The following is a 22,381-nucleotide window of genomic DNA, read 5'->3' as shown; positions in this document are numbered from 1 at the left end:
GGATGATTAGAAAATATCTCAAACTTAATTCACATGTCGGATTTTTAAGTGAATATATAAAATGCATATCTTTTTTCAAAAGCTGTTTATTTAATCAAAATATGCTCCATTTGTTTCAATACGCTTTTACAATACACTCAACGAGATTTTAATGCATAGATGCCTGTCTTAAAGAAATTCTGATCTTTAGAATCAATAAACTCTGATATGGAATTTTTCAGTCTTTATTTTCTGTCTTCATTTTCATGTTTAGCCCGTAAAAACTGTTCTAAATGTTAAAAAAAATGAAAATCGGTTGGCGAAAAATCCGGTGAATAAGCTGGGTGCTGCAAAATTTCATATTTTAATTCATTTAATTTCGCAATTGTTTTGTACGATGTATGCGGCCGAGCGTTGTCGTGGAGAAGTATTGGGCCATGCCGATTAACAAGTGGGCGTATAATTTTCAATTTTTCATGCATTTCATCAATGTACTGGCAGTACATTTTTCGGCCGTAATTGTCTCCCCAGTTCGAAGAAATGAGTAATGAATTACTCCAGTCACATTCCATTAAACTGTTATTAAAATTTTCCGTGGATGAAGTGATGGCCTTGGAGTATGAGCACAAGTCTCATTCCTATCAAGTCACCGAACACACCTTTTCCTATTGTCGTAAAGAACCCATTTTTTATCACAAGTAATAATCCGATCGAAAAATGGCTCTCGATGAAATCGGATTAGTAATGATGAGCATACGTTCAATCGATCCAGCTTATTTCGCTCGGTTAGTTCGTGCGGTACCCATTTATTCATTTTTTTCACCTTGCCAATTTCAGAAAGGTGTCGCAATATCGTTGTATGGTCAACTTTCATTCTGGTAGCAAGTTATAGATACAGTTGGATTCGTTTCCACCAATGCTTTCATAGCGTCATTTTTCACAGACGTTTTCCACGCGATTCATTTTGTAGGAAAAAATCACCAGACCGAAATTTTTCAAACCAACGCTGCACTTTTCGATCGTTAACAATATGCTCCCCAAATGTCTGGTTTATATTGCGTGCAACTTTTGCAGCATTATTACCAAGTTTATACTCATATAAAAAAATTACATGAATATCGGTTGAATTCATATCTTTATGAAATTCAAAATAAATAACAAAATGGAACACTTTTGAAGAAAATCTTCTTTGTTGAAATGTGCCTCTGACAATGGACAATATGACTATAAACGAGATTATGCCAAAAACAAAAGCATAACGAAAACAGGGAGACAAACGTTCATATGTAAAGAAAATCCGACATTTCATATGCACCAACCTAATAGAACAATCCTTACATAAAAAAAGGATATTTGAAATGATACATATAAAAAATCAAAAGAGAGGTATAAATAAATAAAATGATACTTGAAGGACTACCCGACGTTTATCTGTCTTTTTAAAAATAAGATCTCTCTCTTACCAAAGAATAATTCGAGAAAGTTCTCAGCCTTTGCGTACATATAAATATGTGTTACAGAGCAAAGTAACGACAAACAAAATCGACACGCTATCACAATATTGTTCCATTTAATTATTCATTACATTGTCGGTGATGACGCACAAATTTCATCGAATTGCTGAAAAAACAGATGAAGAATTGTAATCTTCTTTTATTGTTTTTATTTGATGTACTAATGCGGGATTTTTTGTATCCTTACTGAAGATAGCCAAATGTTGGCCGAAACGTCAAAGTTTAATTTGAATCTTGGTAATATATTAAATATCACAAAAAACAACCTGTGTCGTGGTTATATGTTCCTTTATTGTGAAAATTTTAGAAGGATCTTAAACGAATTAAAATTAGACATGCTTTTTCAACGTGTACAAGAAATTATTAAACCTTCAGTTGACGGCGTAACTAATTTTGACTGTGATAATACAGGTAAATATGCTATCGAAAATAGATATCATCATAAAGATATATAATGTTGTATATGTATATGTATGTATATATACATGGTCCGGCTAAATAACATGTAAAAGTAGGCACGGCGCGATTTCTTATAAAAAAGTAAAAAAAAATATATATAGAATAAGATTTTTCAATTTTCTGTTTAGTTTTCGAGAAGATCGAGTTTGAAAATCCGCTCCATACGTATGCTGTTACGGCTGTGGTTCATCGAGCGACGTATAAAGGCGCAGGTACAATGGGAATTCGTAACCTTATCGTAAGAAATCTGTAGGTCACCATAGAAGCGCTTCTGTAAGAGTTTAATTATTTAAACTCTTACGATTATATTAAGGAAAGAATTTAGGTTAGGGACTATGATCGAGGGACTGTATTTTGTGAGTTCTGTTTTCTGTAAATTTAACAAATAAATTGTATCTCTACAGGGTGTCATGAATATACTCGTTCCAAGCAGAGTGGACTAAACTGAGTAGAAAAGTCCTCTATTATTTTGTAATGCTCGCAATAATTAACGAGATATTAACGTTTAAAGCTAGCCGAATATGCACGTCCTTCCAACCAATTATTGCCGAAAGTATGGCCCACCGAGCGCGCGGGCCGCGAGGAGCGGGGCTTCCCGTCGCGAGTATTTAAGCTCAAAGGGCGCGGCGCGCCTGCTAAGCCATTCCCGCTCCTCGCGGTCCGCGCGCCGTGCGCTCGGTGGGCCTTACCTTTGACAATAGTAAGTCGAGCGGACGCGCGTATTCGGCTATTTTTAAACGTTAATATCTCGTTAATTATTGCGAGCATTATAAAATGGTAGAGGATTTTTCTACTCAATTTAGTCCACTCTATTTGCTCGGGACAAGTGGGGCCGTATATTCATGACACTCTGTATATATAATAAATAAATAACTTTAATATTCCCTGGAAAAAATGTTTCATATATATTGGGTCATCTAAAAAGTATCCGCGGTTTTTTGTCACTAGATGGTATTGATGGTCATATATCGGGCAACACTAATCCGATTGTGTCAAACGAACGCGCGTCTGAAAGATGACATTTTAGGTTACATTTTTTGTAAACAAAAAGTTTGGTGATTCATCAATCGTGTCAAAAATTATATTGGTTTGAAAATGAGTGAAATTTCTGAAGAAATACGCTATGCTTTTTTACTACAAAAAAGGCAAAAACGCAGCACAAACATGCAGAAAAATTTGTGAAGTTTACGGCACGGATGCTGTAAGTGAACGCAGGACGCAGCAGTGATTTATTCGATTTCGTTCTGGAAATTTTGATGTCAAAAATCGATCTCGCTCTGGTCGGCCAGTCACTGAAAGTCGATGAAATTTTGCAACTGATCGAGCAAGACCGGCATGTGAGCTGTCAGGAGATAGCCAATGCACTAAGAATCAACCATGTGACAGTTTGGAATCATTTGAAAAAGGCTGGCTACGCAAGAAACTCGATGTTTGGATGCCACATGAATTAACGCAAAGAAATTTGATTGATCGAATTTCTATCAGCGAAACACTACTAAAACGCAACGAAATCGACTCATTTCTGAAGCAAATCATCACGGGCGATGAAAAATGGGTGAAATACAAGAATATCGTTCGTAAAAGATCATGGAGTAAGCGCAGCGAACCATCACAAACGACTTCAAAGCCTGGGTTGACGACAAATAAAGTGATGCTGTGTGTATGGTGGGATTGGAAGGGAGTCGTCCATCATGAGATATTATCACATGGCCTAACGATTAATTCAGAGCTCTACTGTTCACAACTGGATAGATTAAGGAAAGCGATTAAGGAAAAACGACCAGAATTGATTAACAGAAAAAGTGTTGTCTTCCATCATGACGACGCCAGACCACACACATCTTTGATGACGCGCCAAAAATTGAAGGGGCTTGGTTGGGAAGTTTTGATGCATCCACTGTATAACCCGGATCTTGCACCGTCTGACTACCATTTGTTTCGATCTCTGCAGAACTCTCTTGATGGAAAAACATTGGCCGACAAAAGAGCTGCCGAAAATCACTTGAAAAAGTTTTTCGTCGATAACACACAGAAGTTCTACACGGATGGAATTATGAAATTACCCGAAAAATGGCAAAAGGTTATAGATAATAATGGCCAATATACACTTGATTAAAATTGATTTTCAATAAAGAAAAATTGAACAAAAAACCGCGGATACTTTTTAAATGACCCAATATAATATATAAAATATATCTATATTAACATTTTTTCCCGGGTTGTTAATGCTAATTGTAGTAGTTTGCATACTGCAACTATGAACAAAATAGATATAAAATAAAATATTAGTGTTATAATGCATAATTAAACGCTAAATAAATGATTTAAATAAATATTATAAAATAAGGTTACTTAATTTCTCGAAGTGAGTCAAAAAATTAACTTAAAATTAAAATTAAACTTAAAAAATTGCTCGTGATCATTATTTTTAAGGAATTGAAAAAGAGTATAAAAATAATCTTTTTGTTTGTTCTAATAGCATTGGCCGAATCCAATATTTTCTTCTTTTTGAAATCGTTTTCCTTTTTTTCTACAGTAATTGCAGCATTATTGCAACCAAATAAAAAGTCAGAAGAGTTATATTTCTAACTCGCTCAGCATTCATTATACAAAATGAATTTTCGATTTAGTTTCTGTCAAAATGCAAAATACTGTGAAGCAGGTTAGAAACAATTCTTTTACGATTCGTTAAATTAACGGTTTACGTTACGGTTACGAACAGCCATTGTAGACTATACGGAGTCGATTTCTTATGTTATAGTTGCGAATCCCTATTGTACCTGCGCCTTAAACGCGTATAGTGTTTATAAACAACCTACGATGACTTTTATGACCTACGATGTCGAACACTCATGTCAGTTTTTATTCGAATATCACAATGATGAGTCATATGAACAGGTAGGTGTGTCGGTATGATCCGGATTTTGAGAGCCTTGTAATGATAATTTGTTCGCCGGAACTACGGAGAGCAATATCCTAATTAATAAATAACATTGTCTTCGCCTACAAATACGGCCACAATCTCGATGAAATGATGCACGTTCTAAAAGACTTTGCTTCACTTGAATCGTTCTTCGATTCGGAATACGTCGATTAGGATATCATTCTTCGTAGTAGCAAGCAGCGGTGGATAAATTATCATTACAGACTCTCAAAGCCCTGAATCATATCGATGCATTCCCTATTCGTATAATTCATCGTCGTGATATTTAAATAAAAACTGACGTGAGTATTCGACATCATAGAGCGTTGTTTATAAACACTAAACGCATTTTCTCGCTTCAAAACTAATTGTAAGCAAAAAATCGAAAAATTTTATTCTATATATATTTTTTTTTTATAAAGAATCGTGGCCGCTTTTATATAATATATTATTTAATATTATCTGTCGGACCCTGTATATATCAAATATATTATATTATATGCATATATTTTTATTTTTTTGGATGACAAGTGCAAAAGGATGACTTCGTGCAAACTTGCTACATTTCAAATACCAATACAAATTTATATGACAACAAGTAAACAAAACTGTAATTAAATTGTTAGATAAAAATGATAATTCAATAGCAGCATACGTGAAGATATACTGAAATGTAAATATTAAAATATTATCATATTATCCATGAAATTAAATGTATTACTACATCTTGCAGAAAAAGCGAAAGTAGAAACTTATGGAAATGCTTGTTATAATTTTCTATGTACTTCATCATCCAAACATGAACGCGAGTGTAATAATACATTAAATGTATTAATTTGTAGTGAGTTTTTGAAAAAGCGAAATGCTGCTGATATGGTAAAAGTCGCCTAACAACATGTTAAATATACATATATCATAAATATACATATATCATATACAGCAATAAACAATAAAATAATATTAATGAAAGTCAAAATGGCACAGAGTTAGATACAGATCATTTACATATAAATTTAAATAAAATTTTATTTTCCACATGCACATTTCTTTTTATTGTACTACGTACATGTTTTGTTGTAATGCACGGATAATAAGAATTCAAAGGAAAAGGACAAAATGCAGAAATAATAAAAATGAAACATTGGTGACACGTCTGTAATAGAAATACTAATTGGCAACATAAGTATCAAAAAAAAAAAAGAAAGCTTTCAAATAGTCTGGGAAATAATAAGGAACAAACAATATAAAAGACAAGAATCTATAATTCGAAAATATCACAATACAACATATTAGGCGACTCAAAAATTGAGCTTGTGCCATTTATAGAAGATAGAAGATTTATAGGCGAAAAGTGAAACTGAAATAAAAAAAATTAGAAACGCAACAGAAAGAGAAATTGGAAATACAAATATTGGAAAGAGCTGGAGTTAAAAAAAAACAAGCAACAAAAGTAATTTTTAATGGTTAATTTCTATTTTAAATTTTTCATATAAAAGGCTGAAATTAATGCACCTTATATATAGGTGTCTTCTGCCAAATGCTTTTTGTAGATGGAACGGACTAAACTGAGTCGAAAAGTCCTCTACCATTTTGCAATTTTCACAATGATTAACGAAATATTAATTACTAAAAATTGTCAAATATTGGTCTTCAATAATTTTTTGCTCAAATATTATCAACTTTACAGAAAAACAGCAAGAGACGAAAATTACTTATTATATTTTTTTCTCATAGAGCTCTAAGAATCCTTTCAGAATTTTTCAACAATTTTTTAGTACTGCATTTTCTTATTGGCAACTATTTTTACCAATGATGACGGCATTAAAAAAACAGTTGATAGTATTTGAGTAAAAAATTATTAAAGACCCATATTCGACAATTTTTAGTAATTAATTAATATTTTGTTAACTATTGCGAAAATTGAAAGAGGACTTTTCGACTTAGTTTAGTCCGCTCTACAAAAAGTGTTTGGTAGAAGTCTCGCCGGACATCTTGTATACTACAACTTCATAATACAATTTTAAATCATTTTATTCAAAATACTTGCTTTGTTTATATAACACAATAAGATTCCAAAATATTATAATTTTAAGTTTTTTCTCTACAAAATATTGAATTCTTACAAATATGTTGTATAAAAATAATAAATATAATTGTGAAGGCTGAGGAGTAAAAAAACACTGGTTGTAAACATGCGTGATAATTTTAATAAAATTAATACAAAAAATGGAACGTTTCAACTTAACTTTGAGTCATCTTTGGCCTATAACTCTTGAACGTAATGCCGCTAATTCGAAATATCGTAAATCAATATCTCCAAATGTGGTCGTCAAATGGAAGATAACAAGCCGTATTTCAATATTAATTAATGTTCAGTATTAATTAATGTCCAACAACGGTTTCAAAACTGAATGATTATAAGAACTCAAGCTGAAATTAAAGAAATTGTTGGAAAAAGATATATTTGTTAAAAACCGAGATCAAGCTCACCTCACAAAGTCCAGAATGGCCACAGCCAGTTAATAATTGTAAATTAAGGATGAAGTTGAAGATTTTCTTTTTCGTCACACACTAAAATTTTAAAAGATTGAATACAACATTCTGGAATAATCAAGATATGTCTTGTCAGTTTAACAGTTAAATAATAAAGCGAACTACAGATAACACCGCGGTCAAACGACACATCCTACAGTTATTCGGCAATTCAATATGTAAGTGTGATTTAAGTTATCTGTGTCTGTAAGTTCAAGCCATTTGTCAGTCTATTAATATATATCATTTCCGACAATAATCTTTTATTATAAAATCTGTTTGTAGAAGTTCCACATTTTCTTAATCAAAATGTTGCGCTAATATTTCTATGTAAAAAATATTTTAAGAAAAATATTCACATTATTCTGAAACTTACATATTTCAGATATACTTATATATTTTAAAAAGTAATATAATTTGTGGAGAAATGTTCCTATTTTGTAATATAATATTTTTCGAAATAATATTTCGAAATAATATCAACATATTCTGTTGAACAATAATTATACAATTATTAGGTGTTGGAATTAATTCGTAGCGTTTTTAATGAAAGAATGTTATTTATTTCACATGAGCATTAAAAAATACATTAATGAAAGTACTTCCCATCACTTGTAAAACGCTACGAATTAATTCCAACACCTAATATAATAAGATATAATATAATATATGTAATTATTTTATATAATATACAAAAAATATACATTTGAGTTAAATACATATTTTACTAAGAAATCCTAAAAATTGCTAAAAACATATTTTACTATATCATAATAAATTACATAATATAATTTATAACTTTTTATATAATCCTTTAGCTTCATACACATGAATATTTATCTGTTAACTTATTATTAACTTATTTATGTTAATTTATTTATTTATAATTTTATTTCCTTTTCATATTATTCAACATATTCCTTACAGATTTGATATTCTATTACAAGCTGAAAAAGATAAATACATTTCTTATATGTATATAACATTGAATAATTTATACATTATTTATATCAATAAACAATTACATTTATGTATATAATTCTATATATAGAATTAATATACATAGAATCTATAAAAATCAAAAGATTATTTTTATATAAAAACTTATGCTAACGTATATCAGGGATTAAAGGCTCATGTATACGGCGTAAAGGCACAGCGCAAGCTTAAAGCGGGGAACACAGACTCTTGCATAATGCATAACACGTAATGCATTATGCAAAAAATTGAACCAATCAAAGTCCTTCGTTTCCTTTCTTTCCATAAAATAAAGGACTCTGAGGATTCCATGATGCGGAATTGGCGAAACATTTGTGATTGGTCGTGGCTTCATTCCGTCGATTCCATTCCGTTAAAATGTGTTTTCCTATGTCCCATGATACGGAATTTCCGGAATACGCAATTAGCGTTGACCAATCACGAGAGCCTTCCCTTAGATCAGTTTCATTAGATCCATCGGAATAGCGTTTGTCATTGACTTGCATTGATTGCGCATCTGCAAGTTCTGCTCCATAGGACATAGTAAACTAAATTCCTGCGGATCAGAAATCACACATACATACAGGAACATTGCCCCAACTTCATTTTGTGTACCCATTTTGATTTTGATTTATATTTTCGCCTTTCTGTATACTATATAGACGACTGTATACTATATATACATTCATATTCTGACCACATCGCATTTATCTGGAGACTTAATTAATTATCAGGATTATGTTGAAATTCTATTATCACTCTATTCTTATTATTTATCAAATGTTAAACAAGGATGATATAACACCTGGAGAACACCCAGGTGGGAATCCGAACACGCCTCAGTATGTTGATTAACGTATAATTTATGTTTAATAATGCGTTTGGAGAGAATTTTCTTCATTTTAAATCAGCTTAATGAGGTTAGTTTTTATAAGTATATGTACACGCACACATGCAGGCATTGGCGGAATCCGCAAAAGAAATAAATTTGCGCAACAGAAAACGACGGAATCGGCGGAATAAAGCCATGACCAATAACGAGTGATCCGCCAATTCTGCACCATGATTGGTTGATTTTCTTATGCCTCATATTTTATGCGTTATGCAAGAGTCTGTGCTCCCCGCTTAAGATCGGGAACACAGACTTTTACATACCGCATAACACATAATGCATAAGAAATTCAACCAATTAGAGTTCTTTATTTCATGGAAAGGAAGGAAACGAAGGACTTTGATTGATACATTTTCTTCTGCATAACACATAAAACATGAGGCATAAGAAAATCAACCAGAGTCCTTCATTTTATGAAAAAGAAGGAAATAAAGGATTTGATTGGTTCATTTTCTTATATACGCATTATGTGTTATGCAAGAGTCTGTGCCATGCTTTTCTACATGGGAACGCAGGCACAAAATAAGCGCAAGACGCGTACGAATGTTTAAACATTGCTGTCGTTGATACAAACAGGTGGTGAAAAATAAACTGCTGTGATTTTTTATATTTGCTAGCAGTGTTTTAATATACAGTTGTGTATTAGGATACAAAGTTAATGAACGTACGGATATATACATATATATCACACATTCTTCTAACAGATTATTCCCTATTGATTCAGTATTATCACCTTTCTCATTATTGTCTCTTAAGATGTTAGTGTCTTAATAATAATTTTCTTTGTCCATGTTTTTAAGGATCCAAACCGTGTAACCACGTATAACATAACCGCACCAGCAAAAATAGCTGGTAACGTGGACGCAGGTGTTGAAAATAAAATTAATTTATTTTCATTACTTTAAATACGAAATGCCACTACGGTTTGAATGTTAAGATGTTGAACTATTACATATATTCATTTAAATGAATTAATTGATTTCAGAAATTATAATTTATTTCCGTTGCGCCATAGCGCCATGCCACTACGACCGGGAACAATTCTCTTACGCCTGTGCCTGCATCTTTACGCCGTGTTAAGCCTAGTTCAGACTGAACGCAGCAACCAACCAGCAATGCGATCTTTGACGCTACTGTAAATATCGCCTCGCTGATCAATTGCTGCTCTGCTGCTGGACGCTTGCTGCATCCAGTCTGAACTAGACTTGTCGTGTAGACAAGCCTTAACTCTTTAAACGGCGTTGGTAGAAACGGCCATTGCCGATAGAGAATCAACCGTCAGTGAAACAACCAATTAGCGCTATTCGGAATAACGCAGAATGGTAGAATAGTAGTTTTTCGCATCGTGCGATTTCATCCTAAGCCAACACTAAAAATCTTTTTGAAGATCTGAAAGTCCTAAAGAAAGAGATCCGATTATCCATATCGTTAATTGGCTAATTACAAAATGTTTTTATTGATAGCACGTACGCCTTAGAACATACATACTGAAAGGCCATATCGTATCAAACTAATGTAATAAAAATATCTCTAACATTTATTTGTCCTTGTCTGAAAGTTGGTTTGTTGTACGCTTGCGCGTGATTTATATGAGCTTTGAACAAAGACATAGAGAATGGACTGCTCCCTATCTAAGTAGTATTCAAATGTGGTCGACAATAATGAGAGAAGGACTGTGGAAGACGACCAATCTCCTTCTCATTCTTTCTCCCATTACGCCATTGAATGGAAAAAGACAGAGATGGCCATCTTCCACGGTTCCTCTCTCTTACTTTTATTGACCATTTTGACACATGGATGTTGCAGTCCATTCTCTATGTCTTTGGCTTTGAACGTATGTATGTACAGAGTGCGTCACCAAAATGTCCATCCGGATAAATTTCAATTTAAATTTTCCGCTATATTGTGCCTCCGCCAGAAGTTGTTGGCGTCCGAGAAAGCCTAATGCTTCTAGTAAACAGTCATATTCTCAAAATGACCGCGATGTTGAAACCAAGTGCGGAGTATAATCGAAGAGCCACAATCATCGAAGGCCTTCGCGCTAGACACTCAGCAACGGAAATAATTCGGTTCTTTGGATACCTGAGATCAACCGTTTATGACATTGTGGCAAAATATACGGCTTTAGAACAGTCCAACGAAGGTTCCAGTATGCCAGCGAGGAAGAATCACTCGAAAGGACCGCTATTGAGGCAGCATTCGTCGGCATAGATAGTGCTATATTATAGCGTGTGTGCGAACGCTTCAGACCGAGAATAGAGGCCGTCATTCAAACTAATAGGAGATATATCGAATAATTGTGCTCTACAGGGATCCCCCAAGTGCCATGTAAAACGATTTTTTGTAATATTTAATTTTTCATTAAAAACATTTTGTTTAAAGAGATGGTTCGATTTGTCCGGATTTTGCACCCTGTATGACATGTGTATATTCTAAAACGAGAGCGGGGATAATATAACATTCTTAAACACTAAATAATAATAATAATCGATGCATACGCAATACGGTGAAGCATTTAGATAAGAACAGATCATCATCGACACCTATAACCTTTCTAGTATGTTCTAAGATGTGCGCGCACACTAAAAAATTATTAAGCATCGACCGATGTGAATGGATATGTGCAGCTTATCGGAATGTGCACTAATGGTACTCTCCAAACAATCAAACATATTTAATTTTAATTGCAATAACGTGAAAATAATCCTTTTTACAACATTAACTGCGCTATGGTTTCAAAACTGTGATGTGATAGAACAATTTAGAAATCAGATTCATATTTACCTTGAAGCCTCATTAACTTGAAAAATACTTAATAAAAAATAATGTTTTATGCTGCTTTTCAGCAAATGATACAGTGTGACACAGTGATCATTGTCTTGATTTAATCTAAAAATAATAAGGATGTAAGGATTCACTGTATTATACTATGTCATCTGTGTCTTTTATTGAAAAGTACTCATAGTGTTTCGAAAGTCTTGAAATCAGCTACAGTAGTAAAACATTTTAAATAATCTTGAGACGATGCTAAAGCCGACATTTCCACTTAGTGAAAAATCTCCGAATTGGATTTACGGATTGCAAAAATGTTATTACAAAAATTAAAATACGCACAAACAAGACTTCAGCTGCACTGAATTTCATGAGAAAATCCAAAAAAAAAGTTAAAAAATTTACTTTTGACTCGTGTAGCCAGTCACAGAAAGGTTGCAACACTTTTTTTTATGGGTTTCGGAATGCAGCTTACTCACCGAGCGATTAGTTTTCATTTATAGATCCATGACTAAGAATCAATCAGAGAGCAAGCTGCGTTCCGAAACCCATCAAAGAAAAAGTATTGCAACCTTTCTATGACCAGCTGTACAGCTGTCACCTCAAATATATATTTGCTTAATATAAAAGTTTTAGAGTCCATATCTTAAAAATAAGCGTGCAGTTAAAGTTACATTACTGGAACGATACCGAGTTTGTAAAACTAAGATTGAAAGTCTAGAAGAAAAGTATTTCCACCGAGTGGAAAATACGTATATAGGGAAGACTGGAAGTCGAAATTTCGTGTAGTAATTGCGCGGCTTGTGATATATGGTGCTGGCATATGTTAAATAAGGACATATATATGCGTTTGAGTAAGACAGAATAATATATAATATAATATAAGAAATGAATCAAAGATGTCACTATTATCAGCTTTAGCATCGCCTTAAGGACATCTTTTCAAAATTAACTAAAGTCACCAACTTTTTTCCCTTATGAAACCATAAAACTTTTATCTGAAACATTTCTTAAACTTAAGAATTTTGAGAAAACCAGCTGTATAAATTAAAGTAGGACATTCTATAACTATATCGTATTCTTGTGTGTGTGTGTTTTATGTATTGTAAAAATGTAATGACGTTATCATTACCTTTAAATAAAAAATAACGGTCATTTTACACCCAACAACCTGATTTTTACCTTGATTTATACCCTAACTTAAAGGAGATTTCGAACAGAGCGTCTACCCTATCAAGACCTATTTTTGGGCCTAATGTAAGTCGCATTTAATCTCACGTGTCATCTATCAGTATTTCTTTATACTTTACAGCTTCAGGCCGTCTACTTATGTTTACATGTATTAAAGCTGGTTAAGGGCTTCAGCATAAAAATGGTCGTAACTAAGTCATGAAACGTGAGTCGTAGTCGTAGATCAACGCAAAATGTATGGCCAATCTACAGTTACAACTTACGTTCTATGATTCAGTTACGATTATCTTTGTGCTTAGGCCCTAAATCAAGACTTAAAAGAGATTAGGGGTTTTAAAAAAGAAAGAATATAGAATCTGATTAGTGAATTCACTAATTTGATCAAATTTTACACGAATTTTATAGAACTAAATATAAATCTCATAGAACCTGATAAAATACAATAGGATTCATATCCGATCAATTATGATGTTCATGAGATCGATGATAGAAAATAATATAAATGATAGAAATTAATAGAAATCCTATCAATTTTTTTTTATTAGGTGTTGGAATTAATTCGTAGCGTTTTTTAATGAAAGAATGTTATTTATTTCACATGAGCATTAAAAAATACATTAATGAAAGTACTTCCCATCACTTGTAAAACGCTACGAATTAATTCCAACACCTAATACCAAGGAAAGTTTTGTCAACAGGACGCGGACGATCTGGTCCAAACAGTACACCAAATAAATATACTTCTACTGCTTCCTTATATCGTTCGTCATCGTCATCAAGCACAGTATATTTAAGGACTAAATTCATAGTCGAATTTCAAGCAGAGAGAAACCTGAGAGAGGACAAAAAAGAGAGATGGCCCAAAACTTGTAACCGTAAAATGCTGCCGCGCACTACTGCCCTCTGACAAAGTGGATATAAACTACATAGCAACGTCCACTTTTAGTATACATCGTTCACTTTTCAAGACTACATGTAGCACGATTATATGAATCAAATATTGATTTATCTCCAGCCTTAAAAACTGGACGATGTACCCTAAGAAAAGTGGACGTTGCTACGTAATTTACATTCACTTTGTCAGAGGGCAGTAGTGCGCGACAGCATTTTGCCGTTATAGGTTTTGGGCCGTCATATCCTCTCTCAGGTTTCTCTCTATCTCAAGTCTCGTTCCAATCTCAAAACTCAGATTTCAAATCTGGAATCTGCAACCTAAATAAATTCCAGTATTAATGGCTAATCATCAAATTCAGTTCTTCATGACTGTTTGTGATTAAGCAAGAAGTGCGAAGAATGAGATAAACCATGGTGAGGTTACATAATATAATGGGTCGAAAATCCATTTAAAGATTTTTAAGGAAGAGAAAATATTGAGGTAAAGAAAATATTTATAATAAGATTAAGTAATGATATTTTAGAGGTACAAACAATGAATTTTATAAAAAATTTCAATTTTAATTTCAATTAAATACATGATGAATAGGAATCTATTTAACATTGCATTAAATGAAGATAGATTAAAATTTTTATGTGTTATGTAATTTGAAAATTATTATCTTTTTCAGATATAGCTATTCAGTACATTTTGATGCAAATGTGGCCTAGTTTCAAGACTTGCTCGCAGTATTCTCTACTTTTAAATTACGTTCACGTAGGCTTGTGATTAACCATTTTATTAGTGAAAGTTGATAGTTTTGACTTTCCATCAACGATATTCGGATGAATATGTCAGAAGTATTTAAGTCTTACGCCTTCAAGAACACTGATCCCTGCTGATATCATACTTGTTGAATATGGATTTCAGATAACAGTTGAATTTCTTCCTCTCTCTCTCTCTCTCTCTCTCTCTGTGTGTGTGTGTGTGTGTGTGTGTGCGCGTGTGTGTGTACGTATGTGTGTGTCTTATAGGCAATTTTATTTATTGAATATACAAAGTGAGCAATAATGTCTATAATGATTGCAGCTGTATCTTAAGTGCTTAAATAATTCTATTTGAATTTATATACTATGTATGTAGTCATTTAAATTGCATGCCGAATTGATTTTTCGGGCTTAGAAATGCAACTGAACTACTACAACTAATTTAATAATTTGATGTTCAATAGGCATCCTTTAAAGCAGACTTATCCAACTTCAGTTTCAGAGCCGAAACGCAAGGTCATAGAAGTAATAAGTGTAAATAAGATTTCAGAAACTGTAAATTATTAACATGCATTTCAGCGACGCATATTAATAATTTACAGTTCTCACAATCTTACCAATTTTCGCAATTTTATCCATTTGTATTCAATAAATAAAATTGCTTATAAAAGCCTCAGCTTGTTAAAGCTGAACACACACACACACACACACACACACACACACACACACACACACACACACACACACACACACACACACACACACACACTACACGCGCGCGCGCGCACAGAAGAAATTCAACTGTTACCTGAAATCTATTAGGTGTTGGAATTAATTCGTAGCGTTTTTAATGAAATAATGTTATTTATTTCACATGAGCATTAAAAAATACATTAATGAAAGTACTTCCCATCACTTGTAAAACGCTACGAATTAATTCCAACACCTAATATATTTAACAAGATATCAGCAGTTCTTGAAGATATAAAAATTGAATACTTCTGACATTCATTTCAAACGTATCGTTGATGGAAAATTAAGTCAAAACTGCTTGTCAAGTCTAATTGCTTAAGTCAAGTCAGCTTGCACTAATAAAGTGGTTAATCGCCAACATGAATGTAATTTAAAGTAGAGAATACTGCGAGCAAGTCTTGAAACATAGGCCACATTTGATGAGAACATACTATGTCTAAATGGCTATATCTGAAAAAGATAATAATTTTCAAATTATATAATACATAAAAATTTTAATCTATCTTTATTTAATGTAACATTAAATAGATTCCTATTCACGATGTATTCAATCAAAATTGAAATTTTCTATAAAATTCATTATTTGTAACTCTAAAATATCTACTTAACCTTAAATATTATAAACATATTATAAATATTTGCATTCTTTACCTCACACTTTCTTAAAAATCTCTAAATTGATTTTCAACCTATTATACTATTTCATCACGCTTTATTTCATTCTCACCATGATTTTCATATTTCTCAGTCACAAATAGTCATGAAGAACTGAATTTGATAATTAGCCACTGAAATTTAGGTTACAGATTCGAGATTTGAAATCTGAGTTTTGAGATTGGAATGAGACTTGACATTTAAGAAACAACTATGAATTCTGGCCTTAGCAGTAGGAGGGCAAAAAGTCACGTCCACCGATTAAATTCCTCGCGTCTTAGTCGCGTCGATATTCATAAGGTGCTACTTAATGCGATTCGTAATCCCGCGTGTATTATTTCATCTTTGTTTAATATTTGATGACAAGAGTAAAATGATACTCGCAAGTATTGCAAATGTTAAATGGAACGCACTTTTAAAGCCAGTATGCACAACACAGGTCGCAGGGTGAATATGTTTTTTAGATTATAATAGATTGCAGACCGCAGGATACAAAGACGCGTTAATATAATTTGAAAGAGACACCTAAGTTCTCTCCTGCGCCCCTGCAACCTATTATAATTAAAATACGTTTGTTAGGTTAGTGTCTAGTTTTGCGACCTTCGTTTTGCGTGCTATGTAGATCGGACTTAATCGCGCGCGCGCGCGTAAGAGAGAGATTCTTATAATATTTAAGAATGTCTCGAGTAGTCTTAAAATATTATGAATCAATCAGAGATGCGTCGCATTAAGATATTTAAAATAGTTTTAAAATAAGAATATCGGTCTTAAAATCGCGCGAGTATTCTCAAGAAGTATTTGCGTTCGAGCCCTATGGACATACCTGCAGTTGATCCGAGGTGATGACGTTGAAAGTCGTGCCATTGGTCGAGTTCGCTACGCCGATGATGGAGCCCACAGGAAGAGAGACTGGTACGCCGACCCCGGGTACGCCCGGAACACCTGATACCGTAGTGACACTCGCCGTGACCGCGACAGGATGTGCCTCGTGCTCACTCGTCAGCGTAGCCGCCTCCTCGGTCTCGCTCGTCAACGGTTCGGACATGTCCGGTAGCACGGCGACACTTTCCGATGTTTGACTCTCCTCCATTTCGGCTGTTCTCGCCTCGTCTCGCCTCGTCTCCGCGCCTCTTCGCCAGTTCTCGCACTCCTTACCACAGTCGCCTAGTGCAGTCGCCACCGTAGCGCCGATACCTCACCGATTTGTCACCGGCGCTGAGCACGATTCGCTCGCGTTCCTTGTTCGTTTGCGCAATGGTATCGGCGCACGCTTAGCGGGACGCTGCGTGATGACGACGTATGTACATACTTACATACGCTACTTCTATTACAAACAGCAAGAGTCTTCAAAGGCATCATCTTTCCTTGTGCTGTATATGTTTCCGTATTATATTTTTATACGTATTATATTTTATACATATTATGGTTGCACAAAAGTATGCCAAAATTGACTGACAATGCTGAAAATCTATACATAGTGTATGTAACATAAACTATAGATTTTTAGCACTGGCAGTAAATTTGAAACACAATCTAAATATATGTTGCGTTGCAAGTTAAAAATAAATAGTTTTTCAGTTAAAAACAGATATCTATAGTTCTAGTTTACATCGAGTTTAATTGATACATGTACTAACTTTCTATTTTAATTTCGGCAATACATTTAAAAAAAACGGTATACTAAGCTGGTACAATATATATATATATATATATTATGTATCTATAATTAATTAAATAACCATATTGTATATACGTCTATATGCATCGTCGAAATTAAAATAATTTAATAGAAAGTTACTGATTAGTACGCATATTATTGGGTGCGTTCCGACATTCACTGCCAATGCTGAAACTATATAGTATACGTTACGTGCGTTATAGATTTTCAGCACTGGCATTGAATATTGGAACATACTCTATATAAGTGATCAGTGTAAATAAGATCTGTAGATCTGTATTGTATGCGTATATATAAGATGTTTTAAACTACCAAACATTAAGAAAAAATCGCGAAATATACGATAGGTCAAAACTACACGGAACACTTTCTGAGAGTTCACCCTGAAAATATGATAGTCGTGGGACAACATCGTATTTAGAAGAATTTTAATATAAATCTCTTTCTTATTCGTTAATAAAACTACAATAAAGTATAAAATCAGTTTGATTAATTTTACCGAAATGCATGGTAAAAATCTTTAAAATATTGTATTGTATCACCACTACTATATTTTTAAGATAAATTTTAAAAGAAAATTTTTGCCGTGTATCTATTGTTATATTCTTTTTCACGTTAATGAGTTAATATATTCAAATCGTTATTTTTTATCTCACAGGTAAAATTTACCAAAAAGTGGACAACCGGCCCTTACTCTTTTATGCTCTTACTTTTTTACTCTTTTATTTATCTAGTAGGTAAATTGTCACACAGTTTATTCGAAGATGGAAGTGAATAACCGACCTTAAATAATTTTTTCTATTATTTTAACTATGATTTGAAAAAGTTTTTTTTTAATTAATATTTATAACTTTTTTGATAATGATGATGTTTGATAAATTATGATATTTTAAAACTGAACAATCAAATCACAATGCATTCATTTATAATATTTAACAAACAAAAATTAATTTGATTCTTTTCTGGTGAAAAAAAATTTTCATCTCATTTAAAAAATTTTTAAAATTTTAAAATTTTATAAATTTTTTTCTGAAATTATATAATAGAATAAGAAATCATAAAATATTTCAGAATTCATATGTACGATATAAAAAAATTTTAGAAAAACTGTAGACTTTCGCAGCATTTTTGAAAAATTGTTCCACTTCATAAAAAATTTTGAAATGTATACAGAAATTTACATAAAAATTTATATAGAAAAATAGAATATGAAAAATTAGAATCTTAATTATTTTACAGGAGAGCGTTTCAAAAATTTTTATTACTATTTAGCGTCACAACCTCACTTGTAACAATTTATTTTGTATTTCTTAATTATGATTATATTTTCTCTAATTACAGTGAATTTGCTGCAACAGTTTAAAATATAGAATTTCTTCATGTTGGAATTAATATTAAAATATTTATCATGATTCTTTAATTTTTTAAATTTTACTTTTGTAAAGGATTAAAAAAATATATCTCAAATTTTTTCAGATTTTATAAATTTGAATTTTATAAATTTTTTTCTGAAATTATAGAATAAGAAATCATAAAATATTTCAGAATTTATATGTACGATATAAAAAAATTTTAGAAAAACTGTAGACTTTCGCAGCATTTTTGAAAAATTGTTCCACTTCGTAAAAAATTTTGAAATGTATACAGAAATTTGCATAAACATTTATATAGAAAAATAGAATATGAAAAATTAGAACTTTAATCATTTTACAGGAGAGCGTTTCAAAAATTTTTATACTATTTAGCGTCACAACCTCACTTGTAACAATTTATTTTGTATTTCTTAATTATGGTTGTATTTTCTCTAATTACAGTGAATTTGCTGCAACAGTTTAAAATATAGATTTCTTCATGTTTGGAATTAATATTAAAATATTTATCACGATTCTTTAATTGCCCAGCAAATGAGAATGGATTGAAATGAATTGAAATGGATTCAGATTTTCAGAAATATTCACGAATGTTAAAATGTTTTTTAATCTTGAATGCATTTTCATTTATAGGAATTGCATGAAGCATATCTCTATGCCTTTCAATCTAAAAATAATATTAGCTTTTTCTGTGCACAACACAATTGTGAATGCTGCTCAATTCAAAATTTTAAATAGGAAATGCAGTTTTTCAATCCAATTGCATCCAATTGAATCTGATTGAATCCAATTAAATTCAATTAAATCCAAAAAAAGTATTTGCTATTTAAAATACGCATTCGAATAAAAAAAAATTTCAATCCATTTTGATCCATTCTCGTTTGCTGGGTACTTCTGCTGGGTTATTCTATGACTTCTAGTCTTTTAGATGATGGAAAGATCATAGCATATCATCCAAATGAAAATCCATATATAAACAATTTTGGTTTAGTATTAAATTTACGTATATTTAATAAATATTAAATTTCACATAATGATTCGTTAATATTGATTAATATTAGATGTAGTAAAAAGAAATCCATTATTTTTCCAATAGATGGCTTTAGTAATTTGTATCACGCATAGACGAGATCTATTGGAAAAATAATGGATTTCTTTTTACTACACCTAATATATTCCAGATCACGGACTCATTATGTGCAAATAAACATACAAGATGTACAGTAAGTAACATATTGGCTGTGTATTATATCTTTCTCACACACACACGCACACACAACACGCGCGCGCGCACACACGCACACGCACACACACACACAAATGTATAACAATATACATAAAGGCTGCATTCATTTTAAGCACTCACGTGTTGCACCAACGAGAAAGTTTAATACTTCGTACCGCTCAATAAGGCTTTTCAAGTCTGTTGATTAGCTGCGGAAAAGAAAGGATCTCGGATGTCTCTGTTCTGCAACCAATCAATAGGCTTAAAAAGTTTGTAAATATCGACCTAGTGTTAAAAATGATCGGTTCGAAAGTTCGTGTGGTTGTTAAAATTTAAGTGATTATAAGAGTGAAAAATTGATAATATAGTACTAATTTTATGATTAATTTCGTAAACATATATATGTATATGTTTACAAATGAGTAATACTCTATTTTTATTTAAAATTATGTTTTATTTTAATGTCATCGTCAGAGTTTGATCACACAGGTAGACAAAATTTAGGGAGGATCTTGTGCTTTGAATTTTGAAAGATGTTTCCGTAAAATTTTGATGCGCTGAAAGTGATTACATAGTCTGTTTTTTTCATCACTTTTCATTTTTTAAATAATCGCAAAAACAGTTTTTTTTTTCGAAAGTAAATTGTTTATTAATTTTTTCCGGCTAAACAAAAAATGAATATCGATATTTTTTACAACATTTAATTCAGAAATGTTCCAACAATACCAAACATATTTTTTTTATACTTATAAAAATATTTTATGCAAACCACATACAAAAAACTTTGGAAAAATTGTAAAAACCGGAAAAAATTGACAAATTATAAAATATAAACAGAATAATTCGAAAAAAAAAATCGTACAATATATCTCACAATTTATACTTATAGCTGTATGTTTCTAGTTCAAATCCTTTTTTGAAAAACTAATTTCCGTTTGTTCACGGTCTGCTTTGCGTTTTAAATTCAATAACTTCTGAACAAATAATCGAAAATTAATTTTTCAAAAAAGGATTTGAACTAGAAACATACAACTATAAGTATAAATCAAATATTTTTTACGATTTTTTTCTTTCGAATTATTTAGTTTTATATTTCAAAATTTGTCAATTTTTCCGGTTTTACGATATTTCCAAAATTTTTTGTTTACGGTTTGCATAAAATATTTTTATAAGCATCAAAAAAATATTTTGGTATTGTTTGAAACATATCTGAGTTAAATACAAAACAGACCGCAAAATAGACCTCGATATTATTTTTGTTTAACCAGAAAAAATTAATAAAAAATTTACTTCCGAAAAAAATTGTTTTTGCGATTATTTAAAAAATGAAGAGTAATGGAAAAAAACGGACAACATAGTCATTTTCAGCGCATCAAAATACTATGAAAACATCTTTCAAAGTTCAAAGTACAAGGCTTCCTAAATTTTGTCGGCCTGTGTAATTATCAATAAAGATGATAATTGTAGAGAAAATATAATGTAATTTTGCGTCAATATATGAAATATTATAACATTACAAGTATGCATACTTATTTATGCAGCATTAATATAATAAAAAAATCATTAGTTTAATAAGGTATTGCAATATAATAAAATAAAAATATTAAATGCTCACAATAAAAAGACCATAACATATGTTAACAGATCATTCATTTGGATGATGCACATGCACATATATATACCATAATATTCGAAACATAATATTAAAAATGTAACATACGAGTTACGCATAGAAAATAATACAATAGTTTCAAATATAGAACAGTATGAATTATTAAAGCTATTAAACCAGAAACCTGTGAAACTATGTGATGTCTTAA

At 31.8% G+C, this 22,381-nt stretch overlaps 1 protein-coding gene across 2 annotated transcripts in view; it reads right to left on the bottom strand.

Moving 5' to 3' along the window:
* Deaf1 (deformed epidermal autoregulatory factor 1) overlaps nucleotides 1–20,146 on the bottom strand; it is a 43,295-nt gene extending 23,149 nt beyond the window's left edge. Inside the window, exon 1 of one of the 2 annotated variants that reach the window (XM_011051441.2) lies at nucleotides 17,112–20,146. In XM_011051441.2, the coding sequence (XP_011049743.1) occupies nucleotides 17,112–17,378 (267 nt within the window). In that variant the 5' untranslated portion in view covers nucleotides 17,379–20,146. The remainder of the gene's footprint in view (nucleotides 1–17,111) is intronic. The other variant, XM_011051440.2, reaches the window with a different exon arrangement.
* Nucleotides 20,147–22,381: the final 2,235 nt, after the last annotated feature.

The sequence above is a fragment of the Acromyrmex echinatior genome, chromosome 10 (assembly GCF_024713525.1).
Source record: "Acromyrmex echinatior isolate Ae372 chromosome 10, ASM2471352v2, whole genome shotgun sequence".
NCBI lineage: Eukaryota > Metazoa > Arthropoda > Insecta > Hymenoptera > Formicidae > Acromyrmex > Acromyrmex echinatior.
This window is presented reverse-complemented; position numbering and strand designations above follow the sequence as displayed.